The sequence below is a fragment of the Myotis nattereri genome (assembly GCF_964212035.1).
Source record: "Myotis nattereri genome assembly, chromosome: 19".
Taxonomy (NCBI): Eukaryota; Metazoa; Chordata; class Mammalia; order Chiroptera; family Vespertilionidae; genus Myotis; species Myotis nattereri.
The window spans coordinates 26,758,771-26,786,486 of record NC_138095.1 but is presented as its reverse complement, the minus strand read 5'-3'; the positions used below and the strand labels follow the sequence as shown (position 1 = coordinate 26,786,486).

The 27,716-nt window shown below is 54.1% G+C and overlaps 1 protein-coding gene across 1 annotated transcript; it reads right to left on the bottom strand.

The window, feature by feature from the left end:
- Window positions 1-114: 114 nt before the first annotated feature.
- Window positions 115-27,150, bottom strand: LOC308535048 (sodium/glucose cotransporter 1-like; the record flags this gene model as incomplete). Its single annotated transcript, XM_081113747.1, has 15 exons — window positions 115-401; window positions 2,749-2,848; window positions 4,914-5,129; window positions 6,175-6,343; window positions 7,344-7,494; window positions 8,506-8,613; window positions 11,351-11,486; window positions 12,862-13,082; window positions 14,354-14,434; window positions 15,384-15,489; window positions 17,316-17,420; window positions 19,122-19,181; window positions 20,267-20,371; window positions 23,461-23,532; window positions 27,028-27,150. 15 exons carry the CDS (start codon window positions 27,148-27,150, stop codon window positions 115-117), a joined length of 2,040 nt encoding a protein of 679 aa, XP_080969873.1.
- Between the last annotated feature and the right edge of the window lie 566 nt (window positions 27,151-27,716).

Genomic DNA, 27,716 nt, shown 5'->3' with positions numbered 1-27,716 from the left:
GGGGCCTTTTCATTAGTGAGACCCGGGGCCCCACCCCTGCGGTCTCCCCACGAGGACGAGGGCGCCTGGGAGAGGCAGGGTTGGCCCCCCCCAGACGCTCTGTGCTGGGCCACGTTAGTGGTAGAGGACGTGGCACAGGGCCGTGATCAGGAGCAAGAGGAGCCCGCTGACATTGGCCACCTTGCTCCAGAACGGCGACTCCAGCGCCTCGCGGGGCTTAGTCCCTTCGGGCGAGTCGCTCTGCACTGTCTCTTCGGACGGGGCACCGGACTCCTCCATCTTCTCCTCCGTCTTCTCCTCGGTCTCCACTTCTGGGGCCACTTTGGCGCTTGGCTTCGCCTCCAGGCCACAGTATATGTTCAAGGCCTTCCAGAAGCAGCTCTCGGTCCCCGTTTTTACCCCTGGGACAGAGGGCAAAGGTCAGGAGGCGCAGGCGCACACACTCCGTAGGGGGTCCCACTCAGCCGTGAGTCCAGCAGGAAGACCAATGGCCTTGCTCTGAGGTGAAGAACAGTCCCCGGCCCCTGCTAAGGGCCCTACCACCACCCTCAGAGACGGGGAGAGTGGGACGAGGTTGAGGGGAGCAGGTGGGGGCAGAGGGGGGCTGCCTGGGCCATGCCTGCCTTCTATGGGCAGAGCCTTCAGCTGGGCCCAGGGCCCCTGGACTGGGTGGCGGAGAGGTTCAGGGGCCTCTGCTGTCACAGAGCCGGCCGACCCAGGTCTGCTTGACACGCCCACTCCTCTGTCTCGGCCACACAGCCGAACCAGCTCTGCAGGCCGAGCGCAAGCAGCTGCCCCTGCGCCCTCAGCAGCACTCTCCCCGCGATGAGGGCATCGCTGATTCCTCACACAGACGCTGCCTCATTTGCAGCGTTGCAGGACCGTCTCAGGGCCGAGTAAGGCTCTGCAGGCTGGAGGGGAGTCAGTGGTGTCCCCCAGGAGGCGGGGGGCGGGGTGGGTTTAGGGGTTACAGGAGAGCTTCTCCAGGCCAACTCTGCGTAAACACCTAACTCTGGGGCTTAAACTTGGCCCCCGTCAGCACAGCGCGTGCTCCGTGCGGTCAGCACCATGGCCAGCGCCGGCGCATCCCTCTGACCCAGCAGCGGCCTGGGGTTGGCTTTCTCCTGGTGACAAGCGCGGTTCAGTGGGAGCAGATGCCCAGCCGTGTGCCCGGGAAGCGCTCTGTGCCTGGGCAGCCTCCCAGCCAGCTGCTCCTGAGGCTGAGGTGGCACCAGGAATGTGGAGCCCATGGCCAGGGACGGAGGAGCCCGTTACCGGGGAGGGCGGCCGGAGGACCCCAAGCCGGGGACACCGGTATCTGCTATCGATGCTGAGAGGCTGGAGCGGCACATGCTGGCCTGCTCTCTCGGGGGCGCATCATCACACCGCCCGCAGCTGCCAGGCCCAAGGAGGCGGCACAGGTGAAAGGTGGCGGATCGCTTGACAACAGCCGCAGAGCAGCGTGACGGGAGGTGGGATGGGCAGGGGCCGAGGGCACACACTGGAGTCAGGCTGCCTGTGTCCGAATCCCAGGTCCACCACCGCCCAGCTCTCTATGGACCCTGGGCAAGTCACTGGCTGCTCAGTGCCTCATCTCCTGTCTGTAAAGTAACGACTGTACTTCTCATGGAGGGGATGCTTCTGACAGCGCTGGCACGTCCCACGTGGGTGGTCCACGTGAGCCACTGTCATCCTCACCGCCCATGGCAGTGGATGGGGAGAAGAGGCAGCGACAGGTGCCCCAGAAGGAGCACCGGGCACCCTATGGGCGTGGCGAGCCAGTCCCCCCTTAGAGAAGGGAAATGCCCAGGGAGCCTGCATCCTCCGGGTGGTGGGCAGCCTTGCCCACGGGTCACTCCCCCATGCCCCCACTGGCCGGGCAGAAGTCCAAGGTGCCTACCCACCCCAGGTCTCCTCTGCACATGTCAGAGGGAGCCCAGGCCTCTCTGGGCTCTGACCTGCCCTGGCAGGAGGGCGAGGGGACCTGTAGGCACTGCCTTCTCCTCCGGCAGCCTCTTCCCTCCCTGTCCCTCCCTCCTCCCCCAACCTCACAGCCTCCTGCACCCCCGGCCTGGACTCGGGGCTAATCTCCTTAGGCCTGATCCTGCTGCGTCAGGGTCCGAGGAGCTCAGGGCATCGTCCTGTCCTGACCCGATCTGCCAGGACCCCTCCCCTGGGCCGCAGCTCTGCCTGGAATGTCCTCTCAGTTCGTGCAGCCTAGCTGTCCTTGGACCTGGAGCCCTCTTAGGTGGGGCTGCTCCCCATTACAGACCCTTTCCCTCAGAACCCCTGTGTACCCCCCCCCATGCTGCTCTCAGTGGCTAAGCCAGCGGCCGGTTCTCCGGCTTCGTTCTTCGCTGTCAAGCATCTGCCTCAGTGGATCAGCTGCCCCCGGCAATGCTTCCCGGTCACCAAGCACTGTCCTCCTGCCCGCCCCCCCCCCGCCTCCTCCCCGTGGCCTGGATGCCCCTGCGCTTCACGAGGGACCCCTCTCTCCTCCTCCCCCTGCACGGCCCAGGTGGGTCTCTCCAGCCAGACCACCCGCAGAGATGTCGGAGAGACATCTCCCTCAACAGCCCACAGACCCCCAAGGCATCGGAAGACACAGGAAAGCCAGGGCCTCTGCCTGGAACGCATTTCTGGAGGGGGGGCTGGTGGCGGGGTGCTGGGAGGCAGTGCAGGCCACCCCACCCCCCAACCCTGAGCAGCATCCCCCCTCCAACCCCCCCAAGGCTGTGGCCTCCTCACCGGGCTGCAAACGCAGAGCCATTCTCTTCACTTGCATCTCTGCATCCAGGTCCACCCTCTCCTCCTGGCTGTTGCGTAAACTCCAACAGAGCCGGTGGAGCTGGGGAGGGAGGGACAGGTCCCCACTCAGGCCTTGCCACACAGGCCTACGTGCCGTGGCCGGCAGGCGGGCACCGGGGCTTGAGGGACTACAGGGACCTGGTCCTTAGGCTCCAACACAAATGGGAGGGATGGGGGTGGGGAAGCGGGCCCTTGGCTGCCATGGAGTCTCTGCTGCCAGGCGTGTGGCCTTGGCAAACGGTGATGCCTCCCCAGGCCCCTGTCCTTCCGTTGAGTGAGGGTGGAGGCAGCTCGCTCAGGGCCCCTTCGGGCTCTGAGGGACCAGGACCCTGTGCCCCCGGGTGAAAGCAGCTGTCCCCTCTCTCCCTGGACGGAAGGGACAGGGCCGACTGGACGGGCGCTGCTTTCCCTCACCCGCCCGGCCGCCGAGACAGCTCTCGCTCAGCCCAGAGGCTCTTCCCGTCCCTGTGGCCTGGCCCCGCCGAGCCCAGCGCTCAGGCTCAGCAAGGGAGCACCCCTGTCCCTCTGGTCTGCGACTTTGTTCTTTTCCTGAAAACACGTGCGACCCCCTTGGGAAGGAACAAACCCAGACGATTGCTGCTTTCCCCGCCCCAGGCCTGGGGTCAGCAGGAGCCCAACTAAGTGCGCCTTCCCGCCTCCCGATCTGGAATCGGTGTTAAGCTCCCGTCACGCCAGCCTGGCGTACAGGAACCTCAGCCCACCCTCCGCACATGACAGGGCCCTCCAGCACCTGCCTGCGCCCGCCTCTCGGGCTGAAGTGCGGCACTAAACTTCTGCTGTGTTACTAAGAGGCCGGTTCAGCCTTGAACTGATTCCTGGTGATGCCGTGTGTACATATTGGCCTTCCCAACAACACCCTCGCGCCCTGTGGACCAGGCCCCGGTGCTCTGTCCCGCCTCCCGGGGGTGGTGAGCAGGGGCCTGGCCCAGTGCCTAGACACGGACCCATAAACACTGCTTCCTCTTCTGCTCCCCGTCCCTGCCAGCCGCTCCTCTGCTCCCAGGGCACCCGCCTGCCGCCAGGCCGGTGGGACACACTCAACGAGCGCTTGGTACGAGCGCTTGGTTGCCTGAGAAGCAGGCAACACCCAAGAGGTGAGAGTAAGAGGAGTCACGCCCATCACCCCAGTTCCTCAAGGTGCCAGAGCAGGGAAGTCTCCCACTGTCACGATGCCGGGGTGACGTGTGTTGGGCAGTGACGTGTGTTGGGCCTGCACCCCGCAACCCTGGCTGCCCCCCGCCCACACACACACACACACACTGGCTCCATCCCTCCTCCAACAGGGCTGCGTGTGCAAGAAGGGAAGGAGCAAACGGAGCTGCTCAGCAGCAGTGCGGCCAGAGGGGAGGCCTGGGGGAGCTGCCCTGAGCAGTCTTCCAGCTCATGGCTTTCCCTCCCCCAGGCGAGGGTGCAGGGAAGGCATCAGGTGTTCCAGATGCTTGTCCCTCTGAGCTCCAGAGACGGGACATCTGGGCCCTTCCCGCTGCTTTCGGCTTGGCCACGCCCCTGTCCTGCAGGGCCTGCGGCTGTGCTGTGCCGTAGCAGGTGATGTGCCATTTACTAGGTTGGCACCTCAGACGAAGGACTGACCTGCTCTGAGCCCAGGCTTTCTCACTTCCAACTGGGTGACTGGGAAGCGTGAAACAGCCGCGCCAGGAGAGCCCGGGAGACGCCACCCCTGAGAGGGCGCAGGCAGCTGCCCCAAGGACTGCCCCTCCCCGTCCTGTTGGCTTAACTTTCTCTGGGTGGTGGCAGCTGGGCCTGGCGGATTCTATGAATTCATACTGAGGTTAGGGACACAACACTTCCAAGGAAAATGTGTTTTAAAAGCCAAACTTCTCATTCCAAGTGAACAGCGCCTGGCAGAGGACTGCTGAAAAGGGGTTCAGTTTAGTTCTGTTTGTAAGGCAGGGCCTGTCTGTTGCCTTGCCTGTATCTGGTCCATCCCTATGCCTGGACCCAGCCCTCCGCTTTCAAAGCAAACGCAGGGATTTGGCGGCTTCTGGCCCAGCTAGCAGAGCCCAGGCACTGCTACGGGGACCCCGGGCCAGGGTGGACCCCCAGCACCCCGGGGCAGGACTTACGTGCTTGTCTGGAATCGGGTCTGTGAGCAAGGAGATGCCCAGGATGGTGAGGAGACTGATGACGAAGAGGATGATGGCGAAATAGAGGTAGTGCACGCCGCAGATGATCGGAGGGCACTTGTTGTCTGCCGAGCAGGTCTGGCGTCCGTAGGCAAACTCAGACACCAGCCGGATGAAGCCGATCAGGAGTCCACCGATCAGCCCCCAGAAGGCCCCCTGAGGGAGGAGGAGCCTGAGGGTCACTGAGGGAGGGGTGGGGGGAGGCTAGACCCCCTCAGCCTCAGCCCCCCGAGGAGTTGAGTTCTGAAGCCAACCTCGTCATCCTAGGGCTCCCCCCAGGAGGCCTGTGTGAGCACCAGGGCGGGTGCCTCTTGGCTGGACACAGGCCTGAGCGTGCGCCCCCGCAGGCCAGGCAGAGCGGCAGGAGGCTGCCCGTGCTGGTAAGCTGGGTCACACACGGTAACCTCCAATGTAACGTGTGCAGAGAGACCGAGTCCTCCCGTCCTGTAAGGGCACCTCCATCTCCCTGGTTGCTCTTCCCTGTCCTTCCCTTTCCATCTGCCCTACCCCCAACCCAGGAGCCAATCCTGCCGGCTCGACTTCTCAAGTGTATCTGGAGCTGGCCGGTGTGGCTAAGTGGTTGAGCATCGACCTATGAACGAGGAGGTCAGGGTTCAATTCCGGGTCAGGGCACAGGCCCAAGTTGCAGGCTGGATCCCCAGTGGGGGTCGTGCAGGAGGCAGCCGATCCATGACTCTCTCTCATCATTGATGTTTCTCTCTCTCTCTCTCCCGCTTCCTGCCTCTCTGAAATCAATAAAGATATAGTTTTAGAAAATATGACTCAAACAATAAATAAAAAATTCTGACAAATTGTGCTTTCAAAGTCGTGTGGAAGCACAACTGAGCCACTCCGGGGATCTGTGCGTAGAGCGTGGCTGGGAGAGACGCCTCGCTGCAGGGAAGGGGAGGAGCCACAACTGTACTTCCCACTGTGGACATGAAATCTCGGAGCCAGACACACCCCAACAGAGAGCAAGTGAAGGACGTGCTCCTACAGCCAGACGTGTGTGTGGGAGGGTTACGTTGCAATGGGAGGGAAACCAATCAGAGCCGGCCTTTACCACGTGCATGAGGGAGCGGGAGCACATCTCTCCGGGAGGAAACCCTCTCTCAGAAAGCACGTGATGCCAGGCTGTGAACCCCTGAGGCACCAGCGACCCTCCTCGGGCAACTCAGGCCAAGACAGCAACCCCACCCACCTGCTCAGTGACTCTCTTGCAAAATATGGCGAGCAGGAAGATGGCCGCGATGGGGGGCACCAGGTAACTCTTCACTGCGTGCATGTAGTCAATCAGCTGTTCACTGTTTGTCGCTTGAATTACAGGGACCCAGACGATGGTGACAACAAGTAAGATGATAACAAAAAACCTGTAAAATAAACCAACAGTCAATGGCAATTCGGTGAGTTTTCCCCGCTTGCCAATAAAATGTCTACAAACCATAAACAATTAATTCAATTATTCCCCAGGTTAAATTCCAGTGCCCATTCATCATTGTGAGGCAGAGGAGACAGCCATCCCCCTAAACACTAACAGGCCATACGGCTGCAGACAAAAATCCTTCAACTTCTGAATGATGATGACAAAAACAGTGTTCGTTCGCCTGTTCCTGAGTCACGGACAGGCTGTACCATATCTGGAGGCGGGTTTGAGGCAGTCATGCTTAAAATATATAATACGTGAGAACTATTAACTTCTCAGAAAAGTACCTTTAAACTACGGAGTGCTGATCAAAATGTAAAGACCACCTCAGAAGCAGGGATTAGAGAGAGAAAGTAGATGAGCTACATGCTTCTTCATGCAACATAAAGGAAGGAGGAGACACATCAGGCCACGTTACATGCATGCAGGCTGGATGTAGTCCAAGGGCAGTCACCGTGAGACCCTCTGGAATAAAGACAGGACCACATTTTACAGGTTTGTGTCCCTACTCCGGGCCTAGTACGGTGCTGTGTGGCCTCGTGGGTAACCCCGTGGCTCCCAGATGGACAAATCCTCCTACTGACTGTGGGACCTTAGGTCGGTCAATTCCCTTCTCTCAGCCTCTTCGCCCCATTCTCCCAAAGAGAGTAAGAACAGTAACACTGACCTTTAATGTCATGAGGCCTGAACGAGATAATGAGACCCTGTACGTAAATTTCCTCACCAGGACTATTTTGGAGCGACAGCAAACCATGCTAACCTTTTTCAGTGATTGCCTAATTCTTTTCCCAAATAATTTTTCTATGTGATTATAAAAGCAATACATCTTCATTGCAAAACGGCAGCAAAAATATGTAGAATCATACTGTGTACAGACAGGCTGATTCCATACACAGCCTTACGGTCTAAATGTTTCATGAAACTGAAGCGTGAGAGCAAGCCTTCACCTGGCTGTGACCATGAGCTCCCGCTCCGTGGCTGTCGGCCGGATCTGGGTGTAGATGTCCACGGTGAAGAGGGTGCTGGCGCTGTTGAAGATGGAAGTCAGGGTGGACATGAGAGATGCCCACAGTGCGGACAGCATCAGGCCGCGGGCACCTGGAAGACAGGGACATTTCCTGGGCCTTGGCTCTGTCCATGCGGGAGGTGGAGCAGGCCTCCTAAGGAACCTTTCCAGGTACCACATTTTCTCTACAAAATATGCAAGTCCTGTTTGGAGTGAGGTTTCATCGCAGAGAGATGAACACATGACATTTGTCCTTGCTTTGTGACGAGACTTTCTCGCTTCCAGCGATGTCTCTCCCTAAGAGTTACTTTGTACCAGAACATTCCTTAGGCATCAGCCTGCCGATCCTCCCTCCCACCCTGTGCGACAGACACCACTGCTGCCCCCCCCTTCACAGATGAGGAGCCAGAGGCGCAGAGGTGGTCAGACTCTAGACAAGGGGTGCTGCTCCTTGTGCCTCAGTGTCTTCATCTGTAAAATGGGCATAAAAGCACTTACCACAGGCTGTTGTTAAGATTAAGATAAATTAAGTAGACGGGTCAGCATAATTCCCAGTACAGAGTGCTCCACCAATGGTAGCAATAACCATAGCCATCCAGCCATGCGACCCGTCAGGCTACCGCGTGGCAGGGACCCTGATCTGCTGGGAGCCTAAAGGGTACATAATGGGCTGCTCGGGCCAGGCACACGGGTGTCCTTGGACTTGGCCTGCTCCAGGCGCCTACAGTCCCGTCTCACTCATGCCTCCACTTCCGCCAGAGGGGCGGCTGCCTGGCAGATGAGCTCTCATAGCCCGAGGCACACGCTCCCATGCGGACAGATCCTGATCTCTGTGGCCTGGCAGGGTCCATTTCTTTCTTCTTCTTCTTTTTAAATATTTTTAAAACACATTTTTATTGATTTCAGAGAGGAAAGAAGAGGGAGAGAGAGCTAGAAACATCAACGATGAGAATCATTATCGGCTGCCTCCTGCATTCCCCACGGGGGATCACACCCGAAATCTGGGCCTGTGCCCTGACTGGGAATCGAACCATGACCTCCTGGTTCATAAGTCAACGCTCCACTTGGAGCCTCGCTGGCCGGGCGCAGGGTCCCTTCCTTACCTTTGGGCAGCAGCCCGATGATCAGCAAAGCGTAGGCGAGGGGGCTGCAGGAACTTTTGCTGCCACAGTGCTTTTCACATTCAGAAGGTGTAACACAGGCCACTTTGTCTGCAAAGAGAGAGAAACCAACAAGTTGGCCCTGGAGCTCTAAGATCAGCTCAGGGAGAGGAATGCAATGGGAATTACAGATTCCTCATCTGATCGGTTCTGGGGCGACTGGTGACCCTTCCGGTTCATGATCCTAGACATTCTCGGGGAGCTGGGAGTAGAGACAAAAGCTAGGAGTTAGGCGCTGAGGAGTCAAGTAAGCTGATGCTTCTACCAATTCACTGCCTGACCCACAGCCAGTCCCGTGACCTCAACACGCCGTTTACTGATCCAGCTACTGGTTAGGAAAGCCAGAGGATTACTCACCGAATGTGTGAGCGACTCATCACCCTGCTCCCTTGGCCTGGATAGGGTACTTGGGAAATTTTGGATAAAGGGAAGTAAAGGGAGTGAACGTGATGTACCCTTCAAGAGCTTACATCCAGGATATAGATAGAGCTGCCCTGTGAGAAACCCCACAGTGAACTAACACCCACCAGGAGGAGGCAGGCCATCGCCCAGGTTAGCGGGGACAGTGGGCGGTTCTGTTGGGGACAGCGATCTAGCTGAGGAAGTGGTCACCAAGCTCCTGGAGAAAGAACGTAAAGCTCACAGGGGTGGCACAGTGCACGTCCCCTTCATCCGCCCGCGCTCCTCTCCCCCTGCGGCGGTAACGCAACCTCAGCCGGGATGGTGTGGCTTGGGAGGCCCGGGAGCCAGGCCTGGCCATTCGGGAAATCCCTTCTCCTTGGTCACCAGACCTGGTGCCTGTCACCCACGTGGGCTCGCGAGGACACCCCTGGGGTTTCTGCAGGAACCACTGGGAAAGGAAACACCGTTGCTTTGGGGGGTGAGCTGGCGGGACAGAGGCTGGTGCTGCCGTGACAGTCTTGCCACCGGACGGCCTGAAGGTGACACCAGCCCAGAAAGAGGAGCCAAAAGGCAGATCATTTTCAAACAAAAGCCCAGTAATAGAGGCTACAGAGGAAACTGGACAGAGAGGACACCCCTTGGCAGCATGGCCCCGACCTGGCCGGGGAGAGACCTGGAATCAGGCCAGAGCACCCCGGCTGCTGGCACAGCGTCTTCTTCCGGGAACATGGCAGGTGCCAGCCTGCACGATGAGTGCCTCCTGGCTTTCCCCACTTGGCACGTGTACGTGGGTCCGTGACTGTGGCCAGTCCTGAGGACTGGGACACGTGGTTCTGGCCCTTCCACCCAGGGCTCTCCCCAGTGCATTCCATCACCTCGATGCACCTTTTGGTCAGAGGCTGGAGGGACCTTGGCTTCCCAAAGCCACTTCCACCAGAGGGAAGAGCTATGCCTCATGCTTCCTCCCTCCCTCAGCAGCTTTCAGAGTCCCCAGCACATGCAATCTGCCCGGCCTTGTCCGTCAGTGAGCGGGTGGTCGGTAGTATTGGAGTGGGGGTGGGGGGCTCATGACGCCAGGGCTCTTGGGTCCTGGAGAGCTCAGGGGCCTATTGTCCATTAATGCAGAGGCAGCTCCGAGGCCACAGGAGGGCTGCCTGATGCGAAGACCAGGTGTGGGATCTGACACAGAGCACGCCCCCCTTCCTGCTAGAACTGGAAGGGAATCAGGATCAGGGAGGCGGGGCTTAGTGGTTGAGCCTCGACCTATGAACCAGGAGGTCACAGTTCAATTCCAGGTCAGGGCACAGGCCCGGGTTGGGGCTCGATCCCTTGTGTGGGGCGTGCAGGAGGCAGCCAATCCATGATTCTCTCTCATCATCGATGCTCTCTCTCTCCCTCTCCCTTCCTCTCTGCAATCAATAAAAACATATTAAAATAAAGAAAAAGGAAAAGAGGTGTGTATCAGGGCAGGCTGAAGATGGCTTGGGATGAGAGCTGCCACTGCACATGCTCAGCAACAAGCAGTGCTTGCCCCGGGCCGGGCCATGACCCGCCGGCTGCCTCTGACAGAGCATGGTCCCTACAGGCTGAGTGGAAACAGACCTGGGGCCCCGAGGGCAGGCACAGCTGGTAAAACTAGGGGATGGGCTAGATCAGGGGTGGGCTTTTTGACTCAAGGGCCACAATGGGTTCTTAAACTGGACCGGAGGGCCAGAACAAAAGCATGGATGGAGTGTTTGTGTGAACTAATATAAATTCAAAGTAAACATCATTACATAAAAGGGTACGGTCTTTTTTTTTTTAGTTTTATTCATCTCAAACGAGCCGGATCCGGCCCGCGGGCCGTAGTTTGCCCACGGCTGGGCTAGATCCACAGAATTACGATAGCTCATGAAGGGAGAAGGGATGACTTCGTAGCATTTAATGCAAAGAATGTGGGCCTCAGAGTCAGACGTACTTTGGGGGTGATGTGGAGCCCCCCCTCCCCCAAGCCTTATCGGTGCAGTGAGGTACAAGCCCACTCTGGAGCCGTGAGTGCAGGGACAGCATCGCCAGTTCCCAGCCCAGCACCCGCCCACAGGACCGCCAGGGGCAGGGGAGGAACCCAGCCTTCCTGCCGTGGAGCACTGGTCGGCTCTGCCCTTCCTGAACGGCTCTCTGGAATCCTCTCCAGCTGCCCATCTCCATGGCCTCTGCCAGACTGCTCTCAGCCGTTCCCCTAACCCATTGGCTCTCAGCCGTCCCCCTAACCCAAACCACTGGCTCCAAGGCAGCGATCTGGGCGCCTGGACACCAGTTCACTGTAGGAGACCTGATAACCCGGATGGTATCTGGGTCTCTAAGACAGGCGAGGATTGGGGTGAACACAGCAGGACCAAGACGTTACCTGTGTACAGGACGCGGCTGATCATTCCGGGCATCACAAGAGTGAACATGGGCAGCAGCTTCAGGTATCCGCAAAGGATGCAGCCCCCCTTCACATGGTACATGCTCTTCCCTGCCAGGCACCTCTGCACAAAGATCTGCCAAGGAGACGCAGATGGTGAGGGAGGTGGCTGTCTCTCAGGGCACATGGAGCCCAGGCCGCCGGGCGGAGGGAAGGCTGGGACCCTCACCCAGCTTCTCCAGGGCACCCCGGCAGGAGGAGAGGCATGACCAGGAAGCGCTCTGCTCAGGGCACAGCCGCCGAGGGGACAGCGATGGCATGCGTGACCTTGGCCTCGCGGCCAGCACTGATGCAGTGCTTACAGTCTGTCCCCCGGCAAGGACCAAACTCCCTCCGAGAGCCACAGACCGTCTCTGCTGGGTGGAAGGAGCAGAGCCCCGAGACGTCAATCCAAGCAAAGGTGGGTTCCTGGCGACACATGTGTATTCAGAACTCAGACCAACTTCACTCATCTCACTTAAATGAGCTAGTAGAGACCTTTAAAGATGCAAAAGTCTCCTCCAGAAGAGGTTATGACCCAATTTCATGGGGCTCCTGCTTTCAGAGGCAGCGTGCGCTTGGCCGAGCAGAACAGTGCAGCTGGCAGGTGGACAAGCACTTAAGAAAAAGTCAAGACACGGGCCAGCGCGTCAGAACCTTTCGGCACGATGCAGGCACTAAAACGACATCCCTGAAGACATTTAAATAATGTGGGGAAATGCCCGCAGTGTGATGGCGACTAAACAGCACAGGATGCAACAGTAGCATATACACCTCGACGCCATACACAAGAAAAGTCCACAGGAGTAAACCAACACATCACAGTGGCTCATCTGCCCGGCTGGCGGGGCTCAGTGGTTGAGCGTCAACCTATGAAGCAGGAGGTCAGGATGCGATTCCCAGTCAGGGCACAGGCCCGGGTTGTGGGTTTGATCCCCAGTGGGGGGCCTGCAGGAGGCAGCGATCCATGATGCTCTCTCATCACTGACGTTTCTCTCTCTCTTTCCCTCTCCCTTCCTCTCTGAAATAAAAAAAAGATTCATCCATGTTACTATGTGCAGCTACACTTCCTTTTAGTTCTATATTTCCTCTTCACTTTATGAATACTTCACAATTTATTTAATGAGCCACCACTGAGAGAGAGAGAGCCATACAATTTTTAGAGTAAGTTTGAGTCCTTAAAAAATCCAACTGATATGCTGATTGGCTGCATTTAATTTATTGACCCAACTGAGGAGAACTGACTCATTTTTTATGTCCAAAAAACGATGTTTTAGAGAATGATAGGAAAGAAGAAAAAATAAGAATAGTTGATGTGCTGTAGACGGCACTGTAGGAGAAATTCCTCTAAACACCATTTCATTTAAACTAGGTAGGCAGTCAACAGGGATCGGAAGGGAAACCTGACCCACTGGGTGGAGCCTTGAATCACCAGCCCCCATGCAGTCACCTTGCCGCTATGCGTCTATTACCTGATCGCTGCACCAGTAGTATACAGAAAGGATGGGGATGCCAAAGACCACTCCAGGCCAGGGGAGGTCTCCAGTAATGGCGTTTCGGAAGATATGGAAAGAATCCGCACGAGGCAGGTAGCATTCTGGCAGGGCAGTCCAGTTTCCCTCCTGGATTATGCTTGGCTTGGCGTTGGGATACTTATGCAGTAGCTCCTGGTACCCTCCCACTTCCTTGAAGGCTTAAAAACAACATAAAATGTATCGGTACCATAAACTGGACAGTAACACACATCTAACGAACTGAGGTTGCAAAGTGGGGCCCAGTTTGATGAACTTCATCTACTCTAATAAAAGAGAAACATGCAAATTGGTGTCACTCAGCTACACCCACCAGCCAATCAGAGCGACTATGCAAATTAACCCAACAAAGATGGCGGTTAATTTGCATACGCAGGCACGGAGCGAAGACTGAAGACTGAAGAGGCTTGGCTTCTCTGCTGCGGCCGGACCAAAGGCCTGGGTCCCCGGTGCCGGAGGAAAACCAGTGCAGGCAGCCAGGGAAGGAAGGCCTATTGTGCGAATCTTCGTGCAATGGGCTTCTAGTCTAATATATAAAGTGCAAGTGAGTGACAAATAGTCAAGACCCCATGTGCCTAAGACAAGACACATGTTTTCCTCAAAGAGAAGGAAGAGTCCAGGGGACACTGGCTGTGTGCCCAGCACCCCTACTCCTGCTTCTGGTGGTAGAACCCCTCTTCCCAGCTCATTCCGTCCTGTGTGGCCTAGGTGGGCCTCGTCACACTGCCACCATCCCAATCGGGTACTTGACCCCGCCGGCCAGTGTTCCCTCACCCCTGGGAGTGGATTGGAGACCCACACTCAGCTAGTCAGGACTTATTCGTCGGCTTAAGAGATCAACAAAGCCTGCTTTCTCCCTTTGGGGTTCTCGGCTAGTGTGGCAGTCTGGAGCTGTCTGCCTCCCTGGTTCAGGCAGAACCCTGGATCTAGCCATGCCTGAAGGTGCTATGACCCCGGAACGGAAGGGAACTACGCTAGTATGACAAAGAATGTCTACAAAAAAATGACAGCAAACATTTAATTGTGAGACATTCAAAACTTTTCCTTTAACATTGGGAATGAGACAAGAATGTCTGCTGTCTCTGCTTCTATTTGACACTGTAGTAAAGGCCATGGCCAGGGTAATAGGCAAGAAAAAGGAACAAAAGGTATCAGGTTTGAAAAGGAAGTAAAGAAAAAGGAAACTTCTTGACTCGGTGCTGGTACCAGTGTGTTCACTTTGTACATTTCAGCTAGCTGCACACCTAACCCCGTTCTCGCACGGAAGCGGAAGTCCTCCCGCCCCCACATTTCAGCATGACCTTACAGACTGCTCTTGGGTTCCGAGGGCCTCAGTCCCTCATCTGGAGATGACGATGATGAAAAGGCCGAGGGCAGCAATCAGCTTCGGAGATCCCACCCAGGCTGCTCAATGTTCTCAAGACTTACTTACCGAAGCCCATCACCAAGAGGGACCCCAGGACAATGACGCTGGCATGCAGGGTGTCAGTATAAACCACAGTGAGGAAACCACCTGAGGGGGGGAGAGAGAGAGAGAGAGAGAAGAAACGCCGCGTGTGGCTCTCCTGCGGAAAGGTGCGCTGGCGTCCTGTTCCACCTGCTTGTTTCCCCAGATCTCCACACTCACCCCTTTGTCCCTTCAACTCAGTGGGTCTCACGACTACTTATGCTGGTCTTGGTGCACCGTTTTCTCTCTTTAACCTCCTTTCTGACCTCCTGCTGGATTCTTATCTTGCCCTTCTATGTCTCAATTTCCCTTTTCCCCATTTTTTGGATGAACCAAAACCTGGTGGTTTCCTAGGGGAAAACCTGTCAGTCTCTTTAACATCTCAGTTTGGAAGCAACAGTCAGCATGCCCTGGCCTCTCCCTGCCGGATGCCAGCAGCACTCCCCGTGGTGACTCCCAAACATGTCCGCAGACAGCCCCTGGGAAGGCAAGCCCCACCGCACGGCCCACGGAGGATGCTAACTCAGTGCATTCCATTCCCAGCCCCGATTCTCTCCACTCGACTGGTGATCTGCCAGGGACACTTCCCAGCGTCCAAGATCTGCACCGTGGCTGGGAAACACGTCCTCACTCTCACAGCCCAGGGGAGACCGCGAGGACAGAACTGCCTCCATAGAAGTTCCTGTCGGACAGCCTGACCAGGTACCAGGTGAGCAGGATGGCCCGAGGTTGCTGCCTCCCCCTCCTTCCCGTCCTGGGGTCCCATTCTTGCACCTGGCCGCCTGCTGTGCCAGACCACCCCCACCCAAAACGCCTTTCTCGGGGTAGGGCTCTAGTTTGGCACTCCTGCCTCCGTTATTTCCTGTTCTCCGCAGCCTCCTGGCCTCAGCAAGTGCTCTCCGGACGTAGGAAAATGCAAAAGCTGAAGCCCCCGGCCCCAGTGTCCGCCAGGACTCCACTAAGAGGTAGAGCTTTGGCGTTAACGTAAGTACCTGTGTGCTCAGAGCCACCTCACCTGTGATCATATAAACGCCAGTGATGGTCATCAAGACCATGGTGGCCTGGTAAGCATCCAACCCCAGCACCAGCCCCATGAACATGGCCCCCGTGCAGATCTCCACCTGAAACGACACAAGGCCACAGCTGCACTTCCCTCTCGGCTCGGTCCGCAGTCCGAGAGACACTGCCCTTCGAAGCCATCGCAGTTAGCACATGGCCCACGTCACTGGGGGACCCTGGGTGAGGGTCCCCAAGTTCTGCTGGCAGCAAGGCTTGTGCCCCATGCGTCCAGCCAAGGCCAGCACCTGCGGGCTTGGCTAACCCGATTATCCGCTTAACACACTGAGCCTTCTCCCCCCTGGAGCCCCAGCGGGGTTGTGCACAGCGTGAGCAATCCCCGAGTTCTCCACTTGGGAAGGCAGAGGCACCAGCTTGTCAGGAGTTGGCAAACTTTCTCTGTGCAGGACCAGAGAGACGGTGAACACTGCAGGCTTTGCGGGCCACACACCGTCCATGTTCCTTTATAACCCTAGCACTGTGAAAGGCTTCTTAGCTCAAGGACTGCAGACAGCTGACCACCATGAGGACTGGCCTGTGGGCGGGTTCTGAAGACACGGGGTTACCAAAAGTCAGTCGCTGTCACCCAGCCAGTGTGGCTCAGTGGTTGAGTGTCGACCTAGGAACCAGGTCACAGTTCAATTCCCGGGCAGGGCACACGCCCAGGTTGAGGGCTCGATCCTCAGTATGGGGCGTGCAGGGGGCAGCTGATCAATGATTCTTTCTCATCATTGATGTTTCTCTCTCTCCCTCTCCCTTCCTCTCTGAAACCAATAAAAATATATTTTAAAAAAGATTTTAAAAAGTCAGTCACTGTCTTCAATAGCTTACACTTAATGGAGACAGGCCACGAAATGGGAAATTTCCATGTAATGTGGTAAGTGGCACTCATTCGATTGTTCAAAAACATCCATGAGTGGCTTATGCGCTGACCATGCTCTCCGCACAGGGGGCGATGCAGTGACCAGCCAGGCACGGCCCTGGGCCTCAGGAAGTTTGCACTGACGTGGAGCAGACAGACCAAGAGCAAGGAAACAGATTCCGCTCGCATGGCGACAAGTATTACAAAGAAAAATGAAAACAGGAATGGAGGGAGCATGACCGGTGTACCCTGGGAGGCCTTCCCAAGGAGCTCGGTGAAAAATGTGGGGACAGACATTGTGGACTCTGAGAGCACAGGCAGGCTTCAAGGGGAAAGGCTTTCTGGATGTGAGCAACAATAAAGCAGGCAGGGTGGCCACAGCCCGCTGACCACAGCCCAGGCCAGAGAGACAGGCGCTGGGACAACCCAGCCCTCATCCGTCACCAGGGGTTCGGCTTTCTGGTAAGGTGTGGCAACCCCTGGGTGGCTGTAACAGGGGAGTGACATCACCTAATGACACGACCCGGGAAGCCCCAGGTTCTCTGGGAGTACAGAGGAGGGTCCTGTAACCGAGGTTCAGGAGGCAAAGACGACGCCTCTGCCGTTTATCTTTCGTAAACTGTTATTATGCTACTAGAGGCCCGGTGCACACATTCCTGCATGAGTAGGATCCCTAGGCCTGGCTGGCAATCAGGGCCGATCAGGTTCCCTGCCTCCCTGCCTCCTCCGTCCCTCACTCCCTCAGTGCCCCGGCACAGCTGCTGGTCGCCTGTCATGCTCCGTGCCGCCCCCTGGTGGCTAGCGCACATCATAGCAAGTGATCGAACTCCCAGTTTCCCGTCCAACTCCCAGGGGGACACTTTGCGTGTTAGCCTTTTATATGTATAGATTCTTCCTCTGCTCTAGCTTTAACAGCAGAGGCCAGGAAGTAACTGATGGGGCCCCAGAGCAAACTGCTGGGACAAATCTAGCACAGTCCTGGGCACTGATATTTACTTTCTTTCTTGAGCTGGCTTTTCCACAACTTACTGAGATCTTTTGGAAGAGATAGAGGAATAAGTACAGAATAGCGAGGAGGAACTGGATCCGGGAGCCACCAAATCTCTTCCTCAAATATTCTGGCATCGTCACCACCTGTATGAGCAACGAGAGAAGTCACTGTCAGACACACTGCAGGCTCACAGGACGGCCGAGATCACCATGTGCAGGTGGTCACAAGGTGCAGGCAGGGTGGGAGTGGCCCAGGAAGACAAGATGCAGGTCCCGACTCTGGCTTTGTACTAACAGCAGCTGTGAGGATGAGAGGAATAAACAGGACAGGCACCACGCTGCTGCCTTCACGAAGCTTGGACTCCAGGCCGGCTGGCGTGGCTCAGTGACTGAGCATTGACCTAGGAACCAGGAGGTCGCGGTTTGATTCCCGGTCAGGGCACAAGCCCGGGTTGCAGGCTCGATCCCCAGTGTGGGGTGTGCAGGAGGCAGCCGATTGATGATTTTCTCTCATCATGGATGTTTCTCTCTCTCTCTCTCCCTTCCTTTCTGAAATCAATCAATAAAATATATAGAAGCTTGGAATCTGCTTCGAGTGCAATCCTCGGAGAGCAGAAGGAAATCCAGTTCATTCAAAATGTCTAATGATGACCAATCACTTTTGTGAAATAATCATAGAGCAAAATGAACTGCTTCCTCACATCCTACAAATCTAACAGGTGCGCCAGGGAGAAGAGCTTGACTGCCAGCGATGCTCGCGTGCGCTGGTGCCCCAGCGATCCCGTTCACTTCCACTCCAGGCGGTCAGGCTGCGTGTACTGTGGGCAGGGAGTGAGGCCTCTTTGGTCATTAGATGGCAGCGCCTGGCTCACGGCAGGTGAGTAAGTAATTGTCACATGAGTACTGTCCCTCCTTCTGTCCCGAATGTCCTCACGTGCTCTGTCCGCCGACCTCACCCATGTCTAACTCCAGTCCCACCTGCTGTATGAAGACTCGCCCGGGGGCTTCCCACGCTGTATCTCCTGAACCCCACGTCTCTTAGTTTGGCCGCTCACTTGCTTTTTCATCGTAACCTGCCATCCAGAGCTCATTTCGCAGCCAGGTTCTGAGATGTACTGTCTGCATCCGTCACGGCAGACGCCTCAGTGCACGTCTCACGGTCCTGGAGGCTGGGCGTTCCAGGTGTCGGCAGGGTTGGTTCCCTCTGAGGGAAGGATTGGTTCTGGCCTCTCTCCTTGGCTTGTTGAGGGGTCTTCTCTCTGTACATGTCTGTGTCCAAATGTCCTCTTCTTGTAAGTTCATGCCGGACTAGAACCCACCCTAATGACCTGGTTTTAATTTGATTACTTCTTAAAAGACCTCATCTCAAAAATAACAGTCACAATCTGAGATAATTTTCCTGTGATTATGGCTTCACAATTGCAAGTGTTAGCACAGCAAATGAGCCTCTTACGTTTTTAATGCCCTCTCCCCAAATAGGTATACATACATGCCCTGGCCAGGGACTGAACCCGGGACCTAGTGCCCTGACCAGGAATCAAACCAGCAACCTTCTGGTGTACGGTATGCTGCTCCAACCCCGAGCCACACTGGCCAGGGGCTCCACAAATATTTTGAAGTTTAACAGTTTTATGAGATATAATTTACACTCAGTAAAATTCTCCCAATTTTATGTAAAGTTCTACGAGTTTGGGAAAATGTATACAATTGTGTAATCACCACCACACTCAAGGTACAAAGCATTTCCAAACCCCACAAAGCCCTTAGGGCTTGCAGTCAAGGCCTCCACCCACCCCTGTAAGGAAAATATCGTAGAAAATAGAGTAACTGGTAATTGACACTCACCCCAGCCTTAATGTAAATGGGAGAAAATATCCAGCCAAGAGCAAAGAGCAGAAACGGAGACTGAAACAGAAAGAAACACATCAGGTCCCACACAGGCCAGGCTCTAGAGAAAGACGCAAGCTCACTCACTACCTAGGGGTTCCTACCGGGGCCTTAAGAATAACAGCCCACGCGTAACCCTCCCATCCAACGAACTTCACTGACAGGCACTTGATGTTTGCCTATAAAAGGGTGCATTCTTAATTATGGGGGGCTCCCTGAGCCAATTTTCAAGGTATTTATTAGTATTCACTGTTCGCCTACTTCCAGATAGAAATGAAGGTGACTTATAATGAAATATTTAAGAAGAAAGAAAAATCAGAAACCATTCAGAGAAATAGGAAACTACCAAAACTGTACACAAGGTATGGAAATTGAGTACAAAACTGGGTCTTTACAAAGAAGGGGTGGGTAAATGGAACATGTGAAGGAGATGCTAGTCATTTGGAGAGGAACTGCTTGTGAAGTTCAGGGTTTCTTACTAGGATTGGAATTCACTCTGCTAGAAGTATTCTTTTTTAAAAATATTTTTTTATTCATTTCAGAAAGAAAGGGAGAGGGAGAGAGGGATAGAAACATCAATGATGAGAGAGAATCATTGATTGGCTGCCTCCTGCACGCCCCCTACTGGGGATTGAGCCTGCAACCCAGGCACCTGCCCTTGACTGGAATGGAAGCCTGGACTTTCAGTCAGCAGGCCGACACTCTATCCAGTGAGCCAAACCAGCTAGGGCTAGAAGTATTCTTTACTTTTGTTGTCCATGAGAAGAAAGATGTGACTCATACAGATATGTACATACATATTTATATACAGACATTTAAATGTTAGTATGATCTTTTCTCTACAGGACTAGTTCCCTAAAAGTTGCTTATTGTATTCCTACAGGCCCTGGAATATAAATATTCTCTGTCTCTTCAGTAATTTACTAAGAAGAGAAGACACTAGCACGGTTTTTTGGAGATACTAAACACTCGGTCCCTCCCTCCCAGGCCTTCTCAAGAAGCAGTCAATGTTTACTCAAACTTGGAAGCAAGTTTTGATGTTGATGAGCTTTATTAGAACAAAGATAAAGATGGAGGCTGGTCACTACACACCTATTACTTACATTCCACTCAAAGGCCCCCACGGCGATCCCCGAGGCCGCTCCCGTGCCGGCCAGGCCCATGAAGTGGGCAGGGCCAATGTTTGAGGCAAAAAGAGAAGCACCAATCTGGTAATCAGACGACAATTCCACATCAAAACTTTCAGTCCATATCCGAGAATTAATTTCTCAAATGTAAACTCAAACTGAATTTTACAATTTTTTTTCAAAAGGGGGTATTTCCTGGGCATAATTCCCATTCGTGTTTCTTCTATACAAATCCTAACCGTAAGTTAGAAGCCAAATGAAGAGGGAGACAGTGAAAAAGGTAGAACAGCCATTCTTATGCTGCCACCCTCCCCATGCTCCACAAACGTGCCTGCAATTCACTACTGCAGAAACATTAGCAGGAGTGTAATCCATCATTGTTCAGAAATAATTTCAAAATATTAACAATCTGATGACATGGAACTAGTTAAAACACATGAAAACATTGAAATACAATGCAGCATAAATAAAAATGAAGGAGCTGTAGTAAGTCATAAAAATAAGTTAAACAATATTATAATATAATCTCATTAAAACATTACATGTGTACATTACACTTATGCACATATTTATTTATATATGCATGGGAGAGATTCTGGTAAAAAATATATAAAACGAAATACTTCTGGGAACTGGAATTATGGGTGTAGAGACGGATAGAGAAGAAAATTTCAAGGTCTACACTTGGACTGTAACTTTTTTTTTTTAACCAACAGCTGTTACTTTCAAAATAAAAAAATCCCAGTGGCATTTAAAACAAACAAAATCCCTTCTAAACCAAAAATAGCTTTTTAACAGAGTGGAGATAGCCACTCTGTCAAAATAAAAATCCAACTATTATGCTATTGATATGAGACATATTTAAAACCAAATTATCAAGGGAGGCTTAAAATAACAAAGCCTTTTAATAAAAACAAACAAGCAAACAAACAAATAAAAACAGCACTGTTTTTAACAATCTTAACATAAGACAAAATAGCATATAATACCAAAAGCATTGAATAGAACAAAGAAGTTTGTTTTTGTAATTATGAAAAATAAAATGCACTAAGACATAGTTGAGAATGTGCAGGCATCAACATCTTAGCAATAACAAATCTAAGGCCAAATAATCTTAAAAGAGACACATAAGTACTCAAGTGATAGGCATTTTTACTATTAGGAATATTCATTACGGTTGTCACAATACTACAGAATTACATACTGCCTAAATTGCCCAATAATATGGTAAATAAAAGGAAGACTGCTCATATAATACTATGCAATTGCATATAAATACAGAGTGAGGCAAAATTAGTCTTACAGGTGTATATATGAAAAATAATACAATAATCTCTATATACAAAAGCCTAAATGACCGTCAGACCGGTAGCTATGATGCGCACTGACCACCAGGGGGCAGACGCTCAACACAGGAGCTGCTGAGCTGCAGTGACTTTGCAGCTGCGTTTCTTGAATGATGCACTTGAAACCAGAGAGGAGGGAGCCCGATTCTGGGGTGCATCACCCAAGAACTGCCCTCTCACAATCCGGGACCCCTTGGGGGATGTTGGAAAGCTGGTTTCAGCCCGATCCCCACAGGCCAGGCCGAGGGACCCCACTGGTGCACAAATCCGTGCACCAAGCCTCTCATTAATCCTATATAATAAAGAGCTAATATGCTATTTAGACCGAATAGCAGAACGACTGTCCGGATGACTGTCCAGACGACCTTCCGGATGAAGCCCAGGGCTGCGAGGGCCAAGCCCCTTGCACAATTTCATGCATCAGGCCTCTAGTAAATAATAATACAATAATAAACTGTATTTCATGTACTCACAACCATAAACCTATTTTGCCCCACCCTGTATAAAATATCTATATCTACTTACCTATGTATATATATAGACCTAGGAAGATATTAATACATTAAAAATGAAAGGTAGGTTAAAAAGTCACCATTCACTGCCCTGGCCAGTGATTAGGGCATCAGCCCCTGGACCGAAGGGCCTCAGGTTCAATTCCCACCCCACCCCCCCACCCCCCGTCAAAGCGCATGGGAGGCAACCAGTCAGTCAATATGTCTCTCTCTCCCCTCTCCTTGGGTGAGGATTAAAAAGAAAAGGTCACCATTCATTAATTCAATAATTATAAATGTCCATTGCCATCTGTGTGCCAGGCACTGTTCTAGGGACATATTGGTGTGAAAAACAGAAAGAAGCCCTTGCCCTCATGAAGACAACATTCATTTGGGAAGAAGAGAATAAACAAAATAAATTAGGGGTTATTTTCTAGCATAAGAAGCAGCAATTGGGTGGCTGGGATAGAGTGAGAGGAGATCTGAGGGAAACCAGAAGAGGTGAGGAAGCAGTCAGGAGAGAGCTGGGGAGAAGCCTCCGGTGGGAGAAGCAGCAGGGGCAAAGGCAGGATAAACCCAGTGTTCAAGGACACTGGCTAGAACTGGAACGGGGGTCCTGAGAGGCGAGGTGAGGAGGGTAGACAACCTGTGGCCTAACACAGGCCGTTAGTAGCAGCTGGGCTTTCATTCTGGGTGTCAGAGGGTTTTAAACATAAAAGTGAGATGGTCTGACTCAAGTCGTAACTGGCTCCCGCTTTGCTGTGAGCACCGTAATGCACTGGATGCGAGTCAAATTCCCATTCTAGACTGCGCGCTGCTAGAGGGCAGGACTATTATGTTTTATCGGGAAATGAGAGCTTCCTAACCTGGCAGAGGGAACAGACATGCAAGTAAGTGCAGAGTCCCAAGTGTGTGCCAGTAACTTAGTAAGTGGTTATTAAACGAAACCTGAGTTAATTGGGAACATTTAGGTAACAAACTACTTAGGAGTTACAGGAACCACCAATGAAATGGCTTTCCTCGTTTAAAAATTTCAAAATATTCTGAGTGTGAGACATCTAAATTAAAATAATAAGCAAGCTGCCCAGCTGGCATGGCTCAGTGATTGAGCATCAACCTAGGAACCAGGAGGTCATGGTTTGATTCCCGGTCAGGGCACATGCTCAGATTGTGGGCTCGATCCCCGTGTGGGGCGTGCAGGAGGCAGCCAATCCATGATTCTCTCTCATCACTGATGTTTCTCTCCCTTCCTCTCTGAAATCAATAAAATACATTAACAAATAAGATAATAAGCAAGTTAGCATGTAGCCCCCACAGTGGATGCCACACTCACCAGCCACCACCCCAGGCTTCGGCCAGCCAGGAAGAAGTCTTCTATGTTCCCACGACTGCTTGTCAGTATCGCCTTCAACAACAGAGAGCAATGGGGCACAAGAAACAAGCTGCTTCAAAGACACGGTCTCTTAGCGGGTAAATCTCTTTAGTGGGACACCAAATTCACTCTCCCCTCTTTCTTGTTAGGAATAGAAGGCCATAGTCCCCGAGTTAGGGGAGGGCTCATGGCGGCCTCGCTGGAGACTATAGTCTCTTCCAGCTCTGACATTGCATGGGAATGTCCATATCTCTACATTATTGTAAAAATAATATTGCTCCCCCGCCCCCCACCAAATAGTTGACTAGTGGCACGGTTTCCAGCAGAGTCTCGGAGATAATATTTGTACAAACTTGGAGTGGGAAAAACTTCCCTGAGCCAACCAGGACATCTAGAAGATGTAAAGGAAAAGAGAGATAGCTGAGTTCTTCTAAGTGAAGTAACATTCAAATGACAAAAAGACACCATGAATGGAGCCCGGACCAGTGGCTCTCAGCCAGGGTGGTTTGTCCCTTCCGTCGAGGGGACACACGGCAATGTCTTCAGACCTTGGTGGTGAATGGGTAGGGGTCAGGGGCACTTCTAGGCATCGTGTAACATACCGGACAGACCCCCACAACCAAGAGGGATAGTGCTGAGGTTGAGAAACTGGTTTCGACAAATAACAACTTAAAAAAAAACCACCTTAGCAACTGAAATGACGGGCAAGTTTATAAAAACAGTTAAACAACCCAGTTCAAAAATGGGCAAAATAAAGTGGCTCTTCCCAGAAGAGGAAAATCCATGGAAGATGCTCAGCCTCACGAGGAGTCTTGGACACACCAGTCAGAGCTGCGGGGGAACCACTCACCCACATCAGACGGCAGAAAAGAAAAGAAACGTGAGGCAGGACTGAGCAGGGCTGGCGAGGGCTGGGGAGGCGGCATGCCCACTGCTGCTGGAGAGATGGACATCTTCACGAGTTCTGTGGATCGCCACCTAATAATACAGACTAAAATCTCAAGTAAACATACTCTCTGACCCAGCCCTTCCAACTTGCGAATCCATGCTGCACAGATTAAAAGCACCGACACATTAAAAAAAAAAGAAAAAAGATTGCCCTAACCGGTTTGGCTCAGTGGATAGAGCATCGGCCTGCGGACTCAAGGGTCCCAGGTTCGATTCCGGTCAAGGGCATGTACCTGGGTTGTGGGCACATCCCCAGTGGGGAGTGTGCAGGAGGCAGCTGATGGATGTTCCTCTCTCATCGATGTTTCTAACTCTCTATCCCTCTCCCTTCCTCACTGTAAAAAATCAATAAAATATATATTTTTTTAAAAAAAGATTAAGAAAAAAATTCTACCCAGCAATAATCTAAGCGTCAATCGTAGAGAAAAGCTGGACACTCCTCACCTTTGTGTGACTATTATGTTGTATAAACCATGAGCTAGAGCTCTACTGTTGACCGGTAGGACTCTCTCCACCACCCAGCAAGTGACAAAAAGCAGCTGCAGGGTAATGTATAGAATCTGATCACATTTTTGGTAAAGACACAAAAACCCTATGTCCGTGCTCGCTTGTTTGCATGAGCACCGAGAAAGGGGAGGAAGGGCACAGGGCCATGGTTTCCCCAGAGAGACGGGAGCGGGTGGAGAGCAGTAACTCATTCTGTAGATACGCACACATCTTCTCCCTTCGTACAATAAGCGTGCTGTGCTCTCCTGGTAATAACAGCATCCGCCTCACAAAAGGAGCCGAAGGGAAGGTGATAAGGAAGGGAAAGATCAAAGCGGCTGGGTGGCCATGCACACGGATGGCCCCGATACGAGCAGAAGGAACAGCAGGCGTCCTTTCCAAGTGACCAGATGGCCGGCTAGTCCTCTGACCGTGGCCAGGAACACGCCGGGTGGGGGCTTCTTAATTCAGTGAGAGAATCTGGGGGGAAATCCCCGAACAAGGCCTCCTCAGAGCCCCCTGCCTAGGCCACCGAGAAGGGTGTTTCTCACCACGGAAGCCAATTAGAAAACAACAACAACAACTGTTCCTTTAAATGACCTGCAAAACCACTCAGGTGTCTGTTTCACATTTGGAATAAAGGGCCTGCATTTTCTCTGCTGGTACACAATTCTCTTAATTGGATGGAAAGCATGTCTCCATCACGCTGTCTGTCCACTAGCAGAATGGCTCACTGTAAGCCTCAAAAGAATGGCCAATGACCAGACTTTGTTTTTCGAATTTATTTATTTATTTTTATTGATTTCAGAGAGGAAGGGAGAGGGAGAGAGAGAGAGAGAGAAACATCCATGTTGAGAGAGAATCATGGATCGGCTGCCTCCTGCAGGCCCCACACTGGGGATCCAGCCCGCAACCCGGGCCTGTGCCCTGACGGGGAACTGAACTGTGACCTCCTGGTTCCTAGGTCGATGCACAGCCCCTGAGCCACGCGGCCGGGCAAGGACACTGTTTTGAGTGCTTACACGCTAAACTCAGTGAGTGAATGGCACTGACAGAGACAGGGTCTCTACCTCATTCAGAGAACCTTGTACCAGCAGAGAATGCATTAGCTCTTTATACGAATGTGAAGAGAACACCTAAGACCCCCAATTTATATACGTGTGTGACCTTTGGGTTACACACCGAAGCCGGATCAGGCAGCTCTAGGTTCCAATCTGAACGCCATCATTTCCTGGGTGTCTTACTTAACCTCTTTGAACCTGTTTCCTCAGGCGCAGGTGGGTGCAGGGGGGAGAGGGTGCTCCAGGCGCAGGTGGAGGCAGGGGGGAGAGGGTGCTCCAGGCGCAGGTGTGGGCAGGGGGGAGAGGGTGCTCCAGGCGCAGGTGGAGGCAGGGGGGAGAGGGTGGTCCAGGCGCAGGTGGGGGCAGGGGGGAGAGGGTGGTCCAGGCGCAGGTGTGGGCAGGGGGGAGAGGGTGCTCCAGGCGCAGGTGTGGGCAGGGGGGAGAGGGTGCTCCAGGCGCAGGTGTGGGCAGGGGGGAGAGGGTGCTCCAGGCACAGGTGGAGGCAGGGGGGAGAGGGTGCTCCAGGAGCAGGTGGAGGCAGGGGGGAGAGGGTGCTCCAGGCGCAGGTGGGTGCAGGGGGGAGAGGGTGCTCCAGGCGCAGGTGGAGGCAGGGGGGAGAGGGTGCTCCAGGCGCAGGTGTGGGCAGGGGGGAGAGGGTGCTCCAGGCGCAGGTGGAGGCAGGGGGGAGAGGGTGGTCCAGGCGCAGGTGGGGGCAGGGGGGAGAGGGTGCTCCAGGCGCAGGTGTGGGCAGGGGGGAGAGGGTGCTCCAGGCGCAGGTGTGGGCAGGGGGGAGAGGGTGCTCCAGGCGCAGGTGTGGGCAGGGGGGAGAGGGTGCTCCAGGCGCAGGTGGGTGCAGGGGGGAGAGGGTGCTCCAGGCGCAGGTGTGGAGGCAGCGGGAAGAGGGTGCTCCAGGCGCAGGTGTGGGGGGTGGGGGAGAGGGTGCTCCAGGCGCAGGCCCGGCCCCGAGAGGCCACACCCAGCCTGGTGTCCAGGCCCCGCCCTGCCCTCTGGGGACCTCCGGGCCCTGGCGTACCCACATGGCGACGGCCAGGACCAGCAGGAGGTAGGAGAGCATCACCAGCAGGTCTATCTTGTTGTTGACGCCCCCGTCCACTGAGCTCCAGTTGGCGGAGATGCCGTACCACAGGAAGGGCATGGCGGCTCGGGCCGGCCGGCCGGATGCTCTGGAGGCAGCAACGGCTTTGACTCAGGCTTCGCTGGCGCTCCGTGGCCGCGGGGCATCCTGGGAGTTCCAGCCGCGGGGCATCCTGGGAGTTCCGCCATGGGGCATCCTGGGAGTTCCAGCCTCGGGGCATCCTGGGAGTTCCAGCCTCGGGGCATCCTGGGAGTTCCCACCACCTGCTGGGGGCTGGGGGGACTGCGAGGCCCAGCTCTGGCCAAATAGCAAGAACCTGGTTGCTTGCGGGGCGCTCTGTTCAGCGAGAAACCGAAAGCGCGTCTTCACTGCGGGTCCAGGCGCACCCCCCGCCCTTTTGGGCCGCAGTCGCTGTATCCCAGACTAAGAGCTGGTCCAGGCAGTGAAGTCATCGGCCTTTGCCTTTCTCTGTCCGACTGACTCACTTCTCCTGAGATCATCTCGGTCCTGCCATGGTGTCCCAAAGAGCAGGGTTTCATCCCGTGCGACGCGCACATTCCCTTGCCCCGTGCACCGCATCGTCTTGTCCAGTGGCCCACCCGCGGCCGCTTGGGCTGCTCCCATGT